This window comes from Cynocephalus volans, chromosome 11 (genome assembly GCF_027409185.1).
Source record: "Cynocephalus volans isolate mCynVol1 chromosome 11, mCynVol1.pri, whole genome shotgun sequence".
In the NCBI taxonomy this organism is placed as follows: Eukaryota; Metazoa; Chordata; class Mammalia; order Dermoptera; family Cynocephalidae; genus Cynocephalus; species Cynocephalus volans.
In genome coordinates, this window is record NC_084470.1 from 16888530 (window position 1) to 16905656 (window position 17127).

Sequence of the window (17127 nt, forward strand, 5' to 3'; positions counted from 1 at the left end):
TTTTGACTGTGGCCACTGGGTGGATCTGAACCCTTGACCTTGGCATTCTAACACCACGCTCTAACCAACTGAGCTAACCAGCCAGCCCCAAGAATTTGAAGTATCCAATTTGATAGAACCCACAGAGGCTGACAGATAAAAACACATATCTTCTCTGGAAGAATGGATCTTAACTTAGGCTTTAAGAATCTTTACAAATAAAGTGTCAAGGAACATAAGCTCCCAATCAAAAAAATCACAAAACACATAGGAAAAGCCAACAAAAACAAGAATCAGCAGAAACAGTGTAATCAGACCCACAGAGTTTATATATATATTAAAATTGTGAGATTCAGAATGTAAAATAAGTATGCTAAAAGAAATGCTTTCAAAATATTTGATCCTACAAAGTTCAGGTTATTGAAAGTACGAGTAAGAAACAAGAATCAGATTTAACAAGGAACCAAATAGGATTTCCAGAACTGAGAAGTATTAACAATTAAAACAAGAAACTTAATACATGAGTTAAATAGCTGATAAGACATAGTTGCAGAAAGAATTAAGGAACTGAGAAATAAACGTGACATAGTAACCTGGACTACAACACAAAGAGACAAACAGATGGAAACTACAAAAGCTTAAGGGTCATAGAGGCCTGATGAAAAGGATCTAATGCACATTTGGTCAGAGTTCTATCAGAAAAACAAGAATTAGGAAATTTAATCTTGGAGAAATAATTTTTAAAAAGCTGAAACTTCCAATATGGATGAAAGATATCAGTTATCAAACTCAAGAACTCAATAAATCCTAACCAACATGTATGATTACATATTCATTCCTACACGTATTATAGTAAACCACAGAACAACAGAGAGAGATGTTAAAAACAGCCAGAGAGAGAAGACAGATTATCACAAGGGGAGACAAGTGGCCTGACAACTGACTTCTCAATAGCAATGATGGAAGTTAGAAGATCTTAGAAGAATATCTTCGAATTGCGAAAACAAAACAACTGTCCATCTAGAATTACCCAGAAAAACCCTCTTTAGTCAATGTAGGTAAAGTAAAGACATTAAGCTAGGAGAGTTTGCTACCAACAGACCCTCACTAAAGAAACTTCACTGTGAACTCCAGGCAGAAGGGTGATGTTCACAGAATACAGGACTGACACTCGAGGAGGAACACTGAGCAAAGATTGGGTCATAAGAGACGGATTCTTTTGTCCTTGTATTGTTTGAGCACAGGGTGAAGATATTATTAAACTTTATAATGAATATGTGAAGGTAAAATATGGATGTTAAATTTAGGGTAACTTCTGGTAAAATATTCATAGAGTCTTTAAGTTTCAAAACACTGGAGGGAAAACATGAAATGACAAAAAAGTCCAATCCAAAGGAAGGCAAGAAAAGAGAAAAATAGAAGCAAAAAAAAAAAAAAAGCATGACAAATAAAAGACACAAAATAAGATGGTAGAAATATATCTAGATATACCTGTAATCAATACAAGTGCAAATGGACCAAATCACTAATGAGACACGCAGACTAATAGACTGTAAAACAGAGCAAAGTCCAGTTATATGCTGTTTACAGGACACATCCCCCCAAAATAAGAATGTAGAGAGTTTGAAAATGAAAGCATAGAAAAAGATATTGGAAGCAAACACTAATTGAAAGAAAACTGGCACACCTTTATTGATATCAAGGAAAAAATATATTTTAGGCAGAACACATTACTGGAAATAGTTACTATATAATGATAAAAGGTACAACTTATTAGGAAGTTTTAATAATCATACAACTTGTACATCAAAAACATATAAAGTAAAAAAATAAATAAAAATATCTACAAAGTCCACTATTATAGTAGGAGATTTTTAACATATTTCGTTCAATAATTGACAGATGAATTGTTAATAACAGGAAGATGGGAAATTAGGATGTAGAAGATATGAAAAATAATTAACAGTCTTGGTCTAATGGACAAATAGAGAACACTGCATTCAACAGGTGGAGAAAATATATTCTTTTTAAGCAAAAATGGACACAGGGAAAGAAAAAGCCACAATTGCCAAATAATCATTCAAGAAATTTTATTATTAGTTAAACATTTTCCCATAAAGGGGGAAGAAATCAGGTCCAAGTGGTTTTTCTGTGTGTTCTAACAAACATTTGAGGAACAGGTATTTCTGACACTATGCAGATTCTTCCAGAGAAAAATAGGAATTGTTCCACAACTAATTTTATGTCTCATATAAACCTGACACCAAAACAAGAACAGTACAAGAAAACGATATTAGAGACCAATCTTACTGTACATACAATGAAAAATAAATCCTAAAAGAAAAAAAAATCAGCATGCCAAACTAGTAATGTGATTCTGTGACCAGGAATTCAAGATTGGTTTGAATTTAGAAAATCTATTAATTTAATCACATATATTACTAGATTAAAGTACAACTTGGGGAATCTATGTTTCTATTTGTTGGAAACATCATATTATCCCCAAATACCTTTTCTTAAACAACTTGAATTAGAAAGTTTATATTTTTAAGAATATTTTAAAAGCAACAAAAAATATAAGATATTTAAGAATAAATATAGGGGCGGTGGGGGGTCAAGGGCCTCAGCTATGCCCCCCTGACGTCTGCATCCAGCCCAGCCATGACCAAGCTGCCACCAGAAGCCCCCCTGGGCTGCACTGCCAGAATGAGGGGGTGCCACGGGCCTTTACGGTGCCCCCTCCCTCCTCCGTCTTTCCTCTTCCTCCCACCCAATCCCCCTCCTCTTTTTCCTCTCCCCCATCTCCCAATTGCTCCCCAACAACATCTTAGAATGTAAAATAAGAATAATAATAACAAAAAAGAATAAATATAAAAAATCTTGTGCAAGGCTTTAATAAAGTTATAAAACCTTACTAAAAGATATTTGAAAAGGCCTAAAATAAATGGAGCTATATACAATATTCATGAATAGGAACACTCAATATTATTTTAAGATGTTGAAATTGGTTTTTCATTAAACCTGGCAGCCTGCTGTTTACTGATGTGTGGCATTGCAAGGGGGTAGCGGGCAAAATCAGGACAGTTCTGAAGGAGACGACCCCGGCAGCAGGACTTGCCTTACCACGTGTTGATTCATATCAGAAAGCTGTTGTAATTAAGACATGGGGTTTTAATAGAGAGATGGGCGAATCGACTAATGAAACAACAGAGAAAGACCAGAGGCACGTCCACACTTATCTGAGATTGGGCACATCACAGAGAAGCACAGGTTAGCAGGGAAAGGATGGCCCCCCTGAAAAACAGGGCTGAGACCGTTTTTATTCACATGAGAACATAACATTATACTCATATCTAATATTGCATAAAAATCAATTGGGATTGGCAATGTAAATGAAAAACTTAGATGAGAATTTCTGTTCATCAAAATACGCCTTAAAGAGAAGGAAGGTACAGACAGAAACAGATACTTGAAACACACTTGACAAAGGCCTCAGTTCCAGAATATAGCAAGAAATTCTAAAAATAATAAGGAAAAGACAGCAACCCCACAGGAAAAAAATGAGCAAAAGACATAAAAAGGCAGTCCCAACAGAAAAAAAAGCTGCCTACTGAATACACCTTTGAAAAGAGGGAGCTGTTTGCAGCTACTTTGGGGGTCAGGTTGGCGTTATCTGTGAACGCTGAAAACGAGGGAGATCCTGCGACCCAGCGGAGGCCTGTGCTCTGCTGTCCTGGTGCACCGGGTAGGGACACTTGGCAGGCGCACCACAGGACACACACAGGAATGCTCCCCGCAATAGTGTTTGCGGTGGGGGTGGAGGACGGAAAGCAATCAGCCCATGGTATCAGCAAGAGAATAGTTACTTTCTGTTCTAGTACACACTGCACAGCGTGAAAACAGTAGCTGAATCTCACGCTTACAATGCGGAGTGAAAAAAACAACACGACAATACACACCATACGCTTTCATTTATATGGAGTTTAAACACATGCAAACCTATGCAATATGTTGTTAGTGATGATATATGGGACAGGGTGCAGTGGGGGTTTTAACTTACCGGCTGACAGGCTCCCTGTGCCGAGTCCTGTGCTCAGTGCTGCAGCCTGGCCGGGACGTTCTGTTTCTTGGGGGCCCTGGAGAGGGTGGCGGGAATCAATCTCTAAGACACGCAAGACGGATGATTCGGTTGCCTGTCGGGGTCAGTTCTCACCTGCAGGTGAGGGTGGAGCCAGGGAGGGGGCGCTGAACCCCCATCCTGAGAGGCGCCCCTCGCTCAGCTGCCCCCGACCTCCCCGATGTTACACTGTAACACATACCGCCTGATGGTGGCATCTGCCTGCAGACATTTCAGACGTGTCACTTTTATATGAACGAAAAAGAAACACAGATGAGAGGAAGACAAAACTAAAGACTGTAGATAAGAGCAAGGAGATGGCAACACAGAGGGCACGGCAGTGGCTGCCTCTGTGAGGGCAGGAGGAAGGCGCTGGCTGCTGAGGAGTCTGGCCAGTGGCTTGAGTGCCGCGCACCGGCTGACACTGTCATCCGAGGAATAGTTTTCCATAGGAAGACTTCTGGGCTAGGCTAGTGCAGAAACTGAGACAAGCTGTCGGGGAGTTTCTCCCTGTTAGAAACATGAGTACGGGGAGCCCTGGGGGTGGCTGGACGTCACCTTGTCCTACTTGTGCTTGCTTCAGTGTGGTATCAGTGTCATAAAATTCAGTTCAACATTTATCACACCCCAGCTGTGTGCTGGGCACTATGTTAGGTACCCAGCATACAAGGATAAATAAAGTGTACAAAACTGAGTAGTGGGAGGGAACAAAAGACAGATTAATTGACAAAGGAACGTCCTGGGAGGGTTTCTGAGGAGGCCTTTGGCCCAGTCCAGGCAAGTGGTCAGAAGAAGCTTTTGGGAGGAGATTGTGCCTCTTAAAGCTGAGTCTTGAAAAAAGAAAAACTAAATCTTACCACCACAAAAAACATGACAATGAAACTAAAGCAAACACACTCAGTCTCTTTGGAAGAGGACAGGGAAACAATCCAGTTTTTTAAACTGGTAAGTAAAAGGGAAGAGGCAAGCGTGCATCCTGCCTTTCCTGTGTGCATTGTTCCTCAGGGTGACCGTAAATAGCTGGAGGAAGGACTGAAGTTAGAGGCAGAAGGAGGACAGACAGCAGAGGGCACTCCATTAATAAGGGGGGAGATACACGCTGTTTCTGGAGCTTAGACCTTGAGCTGGGGGCCTGGAGAGAGACGAGCGGGAGGGTTCAGTTGAGTTCCATGTCCTGCAGATAAGGAAGCCCTCCAAGTGCATTTAGGCGGGGAGTGACATGACCTGTGGCTCTAGATCCCCATCCTGGACAAGATGAGTCGGGAGGGTATGTGGGAGGCTGTCGCGGTGTCCAGGTAAAGTTGAGGGGTAGAGAAGGGTGGTAGAGATGGAGAGGAGGTGGATCAGGAAATATTTAGGAGGCAAAACTGGCAGGACATGGTGGTTGGTTGGCTGTAGTGATTGGAAGAGAGGAAGACTATGGGACGACAAACTAGAGACAGGTGGCAGAGCTGGCTGAATACCACACGACACAGCATCTCATTCCATGCCTGGCATCTGCCAGTGCAGAGTGGATCTACCTGAGATTCCCTCTTTCCTGCCTAGTGATTGTAACATTAATGTTCAGCAGCAACACTCGGCCCTCACTGCATTTACGGCACTATGATTCTGTCACATTGATATGAAAGCTCACTAGCAGCATAACAAAGATATGTCTTTGTTACTAAAATACTCTTCCTTGAGAGAGTTCAATTTCCAATATAATGCCTCCAAGATTAGTTCACAGAAAAGGCAGTGAATGATCACTATAATTACAGCATCACGCCTAAAAGGCTGACCTGGTTGGCTCTTAAGATTTCTTTGGCTGTTTATAATAAGTGCTTTTTGTAATTTTATTATTTAAACAAGATTAATATGTTTTATTTGTAATCGTAGGTAAGAATCGTGTTTAGTGCGCTTTTTATTTATTTAATGGAATGTGTTTTTCTGAAAGAAGATAGAATATTTCAGTTACAGGCTTGAATCTCAGAAGCATTATTTAAATGACCTTGATCATTTTTGTGATTGGAACTATAAATGTAGATCATGAAGCTCACTTTTCGTTTCGTCCCATCTCTTGACTCAGAAGGTTATTATTCATGACAGAAAAGATCCTGCGGTTTTTCTAATTGGTTGGGTCAAGTATAGCTGTCCCCTCGCCACCACCCAGTCCCACTCAAAGTAGCTGCTAGGAGGGAAGAAAATAGAATTGCCTCATTATTTGCCGGCTGTGGTTCCTAAGAAGTGATTTGGCTAAAAAGATGCCTCAGGAAAGGAGTTTATTCAAACCACAGATTAATTCAATTAAATAACTTGTTTAATTTTTTCTACTTCTGAATTAGTTTTTAAACAAAATTAACCAAACAGAATTTTTTTACCATTTAAAAAATAATAATAGCAAAACAAATAAAACTAGTATCGTGTATAATACAGTTACCCCTAAGATTTAAGACAGCTGCTGAACCTGTTATCATCTCCACTAAGTCTTCAGTACCAGCTCACCAGCAAGCCCCTAACATTAGAGCTCTTGATCAGTGATGCTGTTCATGACGACCAGAGCAGAACAGTCACTTTCTCTTTTTCGCTCACAGCATTTTGCTAACAGAGATTATAAACAGAAGTGTTTCCATTTGGGGCGTGCATAAGAACTCCCATTAAAAATGAAATGGAAGTCCCTGTGTGCCCTGCATGGCTTTTGTATTCCGGGGTGACCAGCCCACTGAGATGACCCCTCTGGCTGTTGTCTTCACAGAGTGTGGGAATTTGTTCATCAGATTTGTCCATTGGATTCTCCATGGTCAGCATCTAGAGCCCCAGGCCAGTTTGAACACAGAGTTTTAGTTCAAAGAAGCTGTGCTGTTCTCAAGTCAGGCAAGGCCTGAGGTACTTGTGTGAAGCCAGCCACAGCTGCAGTGTTTCCATTGGTTCCAGTGTCTGCCAATCTCTGGAGTCCCTTGGTCCTGCAATCAAATCTTGACGCTCCCTCATACTAGCTAGCTATAGGGCCTTGGGAAAATCACTTGAACTCTCTGAACTCTGGTTGCCTGTTCCATAAAAAGGGGATAATAACAGGGTTGTTGTGGAGATGGAATGCAACAGTTCACATAAAACCCAGCGCCACACTGAGCAAACACTCGTAAGTGATAGCTATTAGCATTAATATTTAGCAGATTAAGACTTCCACCCTTTTAAGTGTTTCAGCTTTTAAGTTTAAATGTCAAACATCATTTTAAGTTTAAATGGTAATCTAAAAATTAATGGAAAACTGGAAAAGTTTACATTTTCAGAGAGGCACCACTTAAACTTAAAAAATATATATATTATATATATTTTAGAAAACATGTTTTTCTCTTTTAGGCCAATTGTTTCTGAGAGAAATGAACTTCTTATTCAGTTTTTATCAGACTTAAGTTTAACTGCAGATGGATTTATTGGCCACTACAACTTCAGGCCAAAAAAACTGCCAACAACTACAGCACCACCTGTCACCACCACATTCCCTGTAACTACAGGTAAGTTTTTCTGTTTGGATGTTTATGCAAAAACTTTAGGAGTAAAAGAAGAATTTTTTCGAAGTACAAAGATTAAATAAGAGGAAGGTTCTTGAAACTAAAATAAGTTAAATAGGATGAAAACTTACGTAAGAGAATAGTGTGATTCTCATTAATGAAAGGTATAGGGTGTAAGAATGTTATTAGATAATAGTTTTTAAATGTCATCTAAGAAGATTCTGACCACTTAAAAATTATTAGGAAGCCTATTATAATCACAGATCATTATAAGCCTAAATTTCCTTTTCTGGCTCTCACAAAATAGTGGGTTTTTATTTATTACACAGACTTGTGACATTTGAGGTTAAAATACGAGGGCCTTGATACCTGCCCTTTTTCACATCTGCCAGTATTTGGGCTTTTTTTTGCTTCTCAGCAAAATGTCATATTTAATAGGTTATATATTTTTCAAATTGGAGTAAATTGAACACAAATATTCAATATATGACAGAAGCTCGTTGGGAAACTCTGATCTGGGGCATGATTTAAGAAACGGAGTGGTAGGAGTGAGCCTCTGATCCAAAAATCTAAATCCAAGAGGGAGAAAAAAAAGTGGGAAGGAGAGATCTAAGGTCAAGATGTGAAATCGGCTGAAATAGGCCAGGTTAATTGCCCACCATTTTCTGCATACACCCTGGCCGGGGCTGTCCTGAGAACAGGCAGGCACTTCCAGAAGATCTGACTTTTCTGAGCGCTCCACGAGTGGGCCACCTTGTGGCCTGGATGTGTACTGCCTCAGGTCACTGCTGTATTTCCCCAGCTCGTCAACGTGGACCCTGGTGTTCTTTCCAGGGCACTGTCTGGTCATGCCCATGGTGCTAGTGGTTTTCCGGCTTTTATCTCCATCCACAGTTTTCTCTGAAATTGCAAACATGGACTTGTAATTATCTCTTAGACCTTTTGCGACTACTAGATTTTTCAATGAAAACATATCAGACTCAGCTTGCTTTTATCACACTATTTTCTGTCTCAAACGTGACTGCTGCCTGTTTTCCCAAGAATGTCCACAGTGTCTGTGGCCACACTTGTAGTGTCACCTTTGACATCATCTGTTTCACCTCCCCACTACCCTACACACACTGAGCAAACCATGTCATTCTCCCGCTAAATTCATTGTCTACAGCTGTGCTGTCCAGTATGGCAGCTGTTATCGAGCACTTGAAATGTGGCTAGTAATGCTGAGGAACAAAAGTCTTAATTTAATTTTAATTAATTTAAATTTAACAAGCCTCACGTGGCTGTGGCTACCATATTGGACACAAAGGTCCTTTATGTGGTGTATAAGACCCTTCACACTTCATCTCCAGCCTGTCTTTCCAGCTTCATCTTCAGGCCCTTCCAGCTCTCTTCATATGCTCTAAGTATTTAGGTTTTGATCCTAAGATCAAAGTGGGAAAACTGTGAATGGGTTTAAGAAAAGTTCAGGATTAGATTTGTACTTTATGAAGATCACTGTAGCCACTGTGCACCGAATGGATTGTAGAGATCATGAGGATTGGCAGGTACTTGTGGTTGTCCAGCTGAACCGTGTTATGGCACAAATGCAGAGACAGTGGATGAGTGGGAGAGAGTGACAGGCCTTGGTGATTAATTGGATCATGGAGATATCAAGAATGCCTCCCAGGTCCCTGGCCTGCACAACTGGGGAGATAATATTACCATTCACTGAAGTAGAAAACCAGGTTCGGGTGTGGATTTATAAATTAAGCTGTGGCCTTGTTGGGTTCGAGGTGTCTGTGGGACTTTCAAGTGTAGATGTCATGCAAACAGATATATGGGCCTCCAGACCAGAAGAGAGATTTAAGCAGGAGATTTAAATTTAAAAGTTATCAATATATAGATGGTTGAAACCATGGGCAAGGATGAGATTGGGAGCAAAAGGAGGAGAGGAGCTGGGATTAAACATCTAGAAACTCCAACTTTTTAAAGAGGAGGATATGCTAGCAGAGGAGACTGAAAAGGAGTGGCTGGGGTGGAGGGAGGAACCAGGAGCATGTGTTGTGGAAACTATGGAAGAGGATGTTCTAATAAGGGAGCTGTCAAAGAGTCAAGTGTTGGTGAGACTTCAAATAAGGAGGAGACTAACATGTCCATTTGATTTCATGACATGGAGGTACTGGGGACCCTAGTGAGAGGTGTGTGAGCGGCGCTGTGCAGGCAGAAGCCAGACAGTGGGCACGTGGAACGAGGCAAAGACATGGACATAGTAAGGTCCAGCAATTCATACGTTCAGCCCTAAGGGAGGGAGAGAGGCCTTGAGGGTCTTGAACATGTTAATGCTGGTGGGAAGGAGCCAGCAAAGATAGAGTAGAGCAGAAGGAATAAATGAGAAGGGAAGTTTCTACAGAAGTGGGAGGTCAGGCTCCAGGGGACCCTCAGGAGGAATGACCTTAGACTGGGGGGATGACCTCCTCTCTGAGAGGAGGAACAGAAGAGACAGGGTACAAATCGAGATGATTTGGAGGTTTGGTGGGGAACTGGAGAACATTTTCTGCTATGACTTGTATTCTCTCTAGAAAATAGGCAAGGTCACCTGCTGCGCATGAGCAGGGCAGTGGTGGCACTGGAGGTTAGGCGGATGAGAAAGGATTTGAAAAGCAGCTGTGGAAATTGGAGAGGAAGTTGATCCAGCAAACCGCCTGTCACTTTGATGAAGGTCCTTTTGTGTACTCAGCCGAGTGCAGGCACAGAAAACGCAGGTTCTCCTACAGGGTTCACACAGGAGAGAAGGACAGAGGGAAAGAGAGGTTAAGGTATTGTCGGGAAAATGATTGAAATAATGGACCACGGAGACCAAGGGGAACAGCAAAGGACGTAAAGACAGGCCAGGGTTGATGGATTGGGGAAAATGAGAGAACCTCCAAAGACAGCAAAGAAAGGCGTCATGAGAGTAGTGAATACACAAGCTCGAAGGGGCAGAGGCTGCACTGAATACCAAGATGGCTAAATTGGAGAGACTGGCCATGAATAACTTCAGCACGAGGACACAGGATCCTGGGACTGGGTATCTGAGGCGGAACGAAGGCAAAGTCCCCGGGGGATGAGGCTATGGGACTAGGGGTCGTCCAGGAGGAGGGTGGATGCTCCTGGTCACAGGAGCCCATGAAGAGGGCTGACAGCCAGGGGCCACGCCTGTGAGGGCAGGCGGTAGACGGACGACAGTCAGTCGAGCAAGCTAAAGGTGGTGCAGCTGTGACTTCAAACCAGGAGAGAAGGGATCGATGAAAGGGAGAGAAGGTGCAGCCGGGACGCCCACCCGGCTTCCAGGCAGACATCCTGAGGCTGACATTCTGGTTTCCGATGGTCCACGTGACAGACGCGCTCTTTGGTCAGACAGGGACAACCACTAACACCACTCTTTTTTGACTCAGTTAATTTGGTTAATTTAGTGCCAAAGTGAGGTCCCCAACTTCTGGAACAATGATATATCTCTTCCTCTAAACATTTTCTGAGCTTTTTCTCTTTTATAAAAAGAATCTATATTTAAGCTATTAGATGTATTTTAACATTAATTTGTATATGTTTTAACATTGTAATCTACTTCAGATCCTTTCTGGAGTTAAGTAGTGGTCCAAATTTAAAACAAGTAAATACATACGAAATTGACAGAGGAGTTGGTGGGACATATTAGAAGAGCAATATTGTAATTGCAGATATTTACCCAAGTCCAGTTCTGTTAACAGTTGTTTTGTCCAGTTCTTCTTAGTATATTGCCACATATACAGGAATAATTAGCAAATATTTTTGAAACATTTTAAAGATGATAATGACATTAAATATTTTTATTTTGTTAACCCAGAGTTTCTCAACCTTGGCAGTATTTACACTATTTGGGCCAGATGATTCTTCATTGTGGGGCTGTCCTGTTCACTGTAGGATGTTTAGCAGCGTCCCTGGCCTCTGCTTACTAGATGCCAACAGTTCTAACAACCAGAAATGTTTTTAGATATTGGCATATGTCACCTATAGGGGCAAAATCACCCACAGTTGAGAACCACTGTGTTTATCTACTTAGTTTTACTTTTGAATTTGTCTACTTCTCAGTTCTTAAGATCCTTATAGCCAATGCCAGGCTCACAACAAATGTTTAGTGATTGGTTGCATCTAATTACAGATGTTAACACTTTACACATGAGCAGCATTTCTGAAATCTGTACTTCTCACATTTGGGAAATTTTGGGGGGTGGGTGCAGCTGGCTGGTATGGAGATCCGAACCCTTGACCTTGGTGTTGTCAGCACCATGCTCTAACCAAGTGAGTTAACCAGCCCTTACAATTGCATATTTTAATGCCCCAAGAAATCTCCTTCCATACTCAGGGGAACACCATAGGGTTTCTTTTGTAAAGTGAATAATGAACCTATATTTTATGAGTTTAGATTGTCATACAGGGTTTTCTAAGCAGGGCATACACACAGAGTATATCTATTTTGGGTTTTAGTTTTATATAAAGGAAGAAGAGACAGCGCTAAATTTGGATTATCTTTGATCTCAGGTTTAAAATTCAGTAGAGGGTATTGAGTTTCCCTGAGGAAATTAGAGCAGTAGTTGGTAGCATGAAGAATTTCTTCTGCATGGCTTTTAATTATTTCATGGCAGTGATAGATTGGTGGCTTAGGGAAATAAATGGTAATTTTAAATGGACAGATTCAGATCAAACACCAATTATGCTTGAATTCATTTTCCTGAATTTTACATATTTCTTCTTTGAATTAAGGTCTAAAACCCACCGTGCCCCTTTGTCAGCAAAAGTGTAGACGGACGGGAACTCCAGAGAGCAATTATTGTTCAAGTAACTTTGGTAAGAAATAAAACCAGCCTTTTTCTCTTTAAGCAGAAACTTGAGACTACACGCTTAGTCTCAAAGGAATTCCCACGAACTTAATGGTGAAGGGTCAGTAACACTGTTCATTTATCCAGCAAAGCATGTTCCTGTACACTAGGGTGTTGACTTGCGCTACTCGAATTGTTAGATTTCACAAGTGCGAAAAAGATGTTCCGGAAAATATGTCTTTTTTGCATAAATTTAATAATTTGACTCTGGTACATGATGCTGCTGATCTGTATATTCTGGCTGACTGTTCCTGAAAAACCTGTATACTTGTATTTTCACATATCTTTCATGTGTCAAGGATTTTTTCCCACAACTGTAGTTCAACTTAAGTACATTAGAAACATACCCAGGCTCACAGTCAGAAGTTGGCCTCTCAGAAGAAATTCAAGTATTTCCTCTGCAGTGTCCTTCCAGAGTACTAAATTAAAACTTGGAAATCTAAAGTCTATTTGGGAACTCTTATAAATTGGAAACTGAGGAGATGTGACCTCATGATTTAGAATTTCTAAGAGCTTTTTTCAATTAAAAATTGCACCATCTGTGAAAACTAAAGAGAAAAAGATACTAAATTTAATTATGTTAGCTATTTTTACAAGTAGCTTAAAAGGAACATTTAAGAAAAAGTCTTCTCAGGAAAAGAAAGTTGCTACAGACTAACTAGGTTACCCAAAACAAAGGGCCCCCCAGAGAGGCTTTGCTTGCTTTTTCTGTGCCTTAAAGTGGTAACTGTCTGCAGCCCAGACGAGCTACGCCATAGGAAAGGTGTTGAAGACACTGAAGAGTATGGGGCCCTAAATCTCATGGAGTTTGCATGCTGAAATTGAAATTACTGGCATAAAAATGAAAACAAATAGCACCAGGTGTCGTTGCTACCACATCCAGTTTAGTCTTCTGTAGGAAGTGCTTCAGAAAATCTCCCTATTTCTCGGAAGCTACTTGATTTTACTTGGCTACAGAATGACATTTTGCCATGAACACTCATCAAAGTAAGGCATGATAAGGCACGGGACTCAAAGTAAGGCATGATAAGAATCATGGTTCTATGAGCTTTACAGACTCTGTAAACAGTGAGTGTTCACTTTATCCTGTAAGAGTCCTATTAGCCATGTCCAAAACTTGATTAAGTTCATTGATCGTGACTCATTTACATGGCAAGATGACCAAATACTATCACCAGTGGCCCACTGGTTCTTGACCAGGGTTGATAGCACTCTAGGGGCAGTGTTTGGTTGTCACAATAACTGGGGACTGCTACTGGTTTTTCTGAGTAGGGACAGGGCTGATAAAAAAAAGTCACTTGATGCAAGTCCTGTACCACAGGAATCCCCCCTCCCAACTTCCCAAAATGCCAAAAGCACCCCTTTAAGAAAGATGGCATCTTTCTTTCTGTGGCTCAGAAGAGAGACTCTTTTTTTCTGAGTGTCACATCCAAAAAAAAGAGAGTTACATAATAAAAATCAACTGAATTTTCCTAGAGGAGTTTTTTTGTTTTTGTTTTTTTAAGCAAGAAAATGTTTAAGTTATACATCAGTTCTGTACTTTGACTTGTTTAATGAGATAAATAGGGAGAAACAGAATATGAAAGAGGATATAGAAGACCCAGAAAAGGCAGAGATTTACTGATAATTAGAGATGAAGACTCATGGGATGAATGAAAGTTCAAGGGGAGCGGACAGCTCAAAAGAGGGTTGGGGAGAGGGACACAGCAGAGCAGATGTTGACTCCCTCACAGACTCAGATTTTTGTGGCTCAAGCCCCATCATGCAGCCTCTAGGTACATTATTGCCTATAAAAATTCAAGGTCTCATTGAGTATTCATGGGTAGAGGCTCATAAGCCTATTCTTATTTAGCAGTTTATCCACATGTTGGATAAAACATTTTAAAGAGTTCCCATCGCAGCAATAGACTTCAATGCAGCAAGTATTTACTTTTCTCTCCCAGTTATCAACATCTAGCAACTAGAGTATCATTATAGCTCCATGACCCCTTTTTTCAACCTGAATTTTGGTGGCAAGTGTACAGAATCAAATTTGAGAGCTCTGTTAGGGCCTTTTCTTTAAAATTAAAGCGTTTTGGGGGGTTCCAGTCAAGATGGCAGAATAGATGTTCCCCAGAAACACTCTGTGTGTCCACAAATCAACCAATTTACAACTATAAAAAAGCAACAACAGCCAAGCTAGGGCGGCTAGAGCTCAGGGGAAGAGGAAGAGAGACCTATGAGTTCATGAAGGCAGGAGAAGCCATGATGAGAGAAAGAAAAAAGCTCAAAGCATTTCAGGCTGCAGCCGCTTCCAGGCTGGTGCTGGTGAGCACATGGAGCAGGAACTGGCAAAAGCTGCAGCTGTGCCCTTCGGATGAAGTTGCTTGGAGGTGGCAGGGGAGAAGAGGGCCTTGGTGGGCCCCAGGACAGCAAGACCACTAATAGGGTTCCTGTGGACTCACACAGGAGCAAGGAGCCACGACATCTGAAAAAAAGGAGCCATTCAGAGGCCAGTGAGTCATCACAAGAGACTGGAGGACAGCCCATCCCATGGTAAGTGTTTGGAGCACAGGCAGTGGAGGAGACGGGCCCACCAGGGGAACACTGGGGCACAGCAAGAACAGCTGATCTGCCCCCCAATCAGCACAGGACCACTCAGAGGAGACTGGTCAGGAATGTAGAATTGCATGGGGTATAGTTTGATGAAAAGACTCAGGCCCAGATCAGAGTTTCTACACAACCCATGTGCACCAGGTCTCTGGAGAGCTGGAAGTACCTATAAAGTCAACTATTAAACCCAGAGCTGCACAAAAAGCCTTCCCTAGGGAAACAGAAGCAAAGCAGCAATTTAGCTAGACCACAGAGCTTAAGTACTGGTTCCCACAGGAGGTTCCCCCATTTTAGAAGTAAGCAAAGGACAAAAAAATTAGTTCTGGCCCAATCACACCACCAGCACCTTGGGACCTGCCAGGGGACCAGGGGTATGGAGCCAGGGACTGGACCCCCCCCTGCCCACAACCAAGCACACTGCCAGTGCCTTGGGGCCCACCAGGGGTCCTGAGGCATTGAGCTGGGGACCAGATCACCCTCCCATAACCAGACACACTGCCAGTGCATTGGGGCCTGACCAGGGACCTGAGGCATTTAGCAGGGGATTGGAGCCCCCTCCAACAACCAGGCACACCACCAGCACCAAGGAGCATGCCAAAAACATCACGTCTATGTGGGTGGCCCACCACAGCCATCACCATAACCACAGCTGCCGTGAAAGCAGCTAGACACCACAACCACCACACAGATGGTCTGCCAGCCACTGGAGTGCATTGACACAAGGAGAGTCACCAGCAGAGACCAACGAAAAGAAGAGGATGTCTCTCTCCACAAAGCCCATTCCAGAGTGACAGAAGCATCTGCCCTATGATAATATTGGGGGACCTGAACACACCTCTCTGCACTGGACAGATCATCTAGGCCACAAATCAACAGAATAACCATTACTCTTTCAGAAGGAGAGAAGAAATCTAGGGTAATCAGAGGGGGGAGAGGGGAAGGAGAGAGGGATAGGGAGAGATTGGACAAGGGGCATAAAGAATAAGTACGATTTGTAACAATATATATATATACTAGTAATATAGATTTGATTGACATATGTCAACATTGAACCCCCAAAATACATGTAATCAATTATGATTCAATAAAAAAAAATTTTTTAAGTGTTTTGTACCTGAAATTTATAAGAATGTGAAATTATTTTCAGTTCTGCTTGCACTTGCCTTCGCAATCACATTATTTACAGACATGTTTTCTTCTGCAGTATTAGCCGGCACTGTAATCACGACCATCACCCGAGGTGGGAGTCTGCACGCCACAGTCTCGATCATCAACATCTATAAAGAAGGAAATCTGGCGATTCAGCAGGCCGGCAAGAGCATGAGTGCCAAGGTCGTGGTGGTCTGCAAGCAGTGCCCTCTCCTCCGCAGAGGTGACGAAGGAGAACACTTTAGTCTTTCTTCTAGTGGGGCTCCAGGACAGGGATGGAATGAGAGAGCCTCTCTGAGCAAGTCCTGGATCTTTCCATGCCATGACTGGTCTAGGGAAGTAAGATTGGGGTTAATATACTGCCCACTTCTGGTAGAGAAAGACGGCCTGCGGAGTCAGGCAGAATTGGCTCTAATCCCAGTTCATAGAACTCATGGAAGAAGGAGACGTAGTGGAAATGATGAGTGAGTCCAAGAGGTATTTGAAGTTGAATCAACAGGGAACAGATACAGACAGATTGATTCAGGGGAAAGAGACTGTTGTACTTATGGTACCAATACTATGTTTGAAAGAAAATGGCCAGCAAGCAGCAGGAAATGCAGAGTTGAAGTTCAGAAGAGAGAGGTGTGTCTGGGCTAGAATGAAAGACTTGGGAATCATTTGCAGAGATGGGACTGTTAAATCCATGGATGGGAATGAGTTTATTGAGAGAAATTATGGAAAAAGGAAAATTACTCCAGACTCAGAGGCACATGGCTTTAAATATATATATATTTAATAAGTTCTTTAATGTATAAAAGTAATGTATGTTTCATGGCTGTTTAAAAGTTTAAATAAGTAGATAAGGGTATAAAACAAAAATTGAGACCCTTTGATTTTCCCCAGAAGTACTATAAAAAGTTCCTTTCAGAAAGTTTCTATCTATATA

General features: G+C 41.7%; 1 protein-coding gene across 1 annotated transcript in view; it reads left to right on the forward strand.

The window, feature by feature from the left end:
* PCOLCE2 (procollagen C-endopeptidase enhancer 2) overlaps positions 1-17127 on the forward strand; it is a 79796-nt gene that overhangs the window by 60771 nt on the left and 1898 nt on the right. Inside the window, exons 6-8 of the mRNA XM_063114869.1 lie at positions 7433-7587; positions 12343-12426; positions 16255-16422. Coding sequence (XP_062970939.1) covers positions 7433-7587; positions 12343-12426; positions 16255-16422 — 407 coding nt within the window. The remainder of the gene's footprint in view (positions 1-7432; positions 7588-12342; positions 12427-16254; positions 16423-17127) is intronic.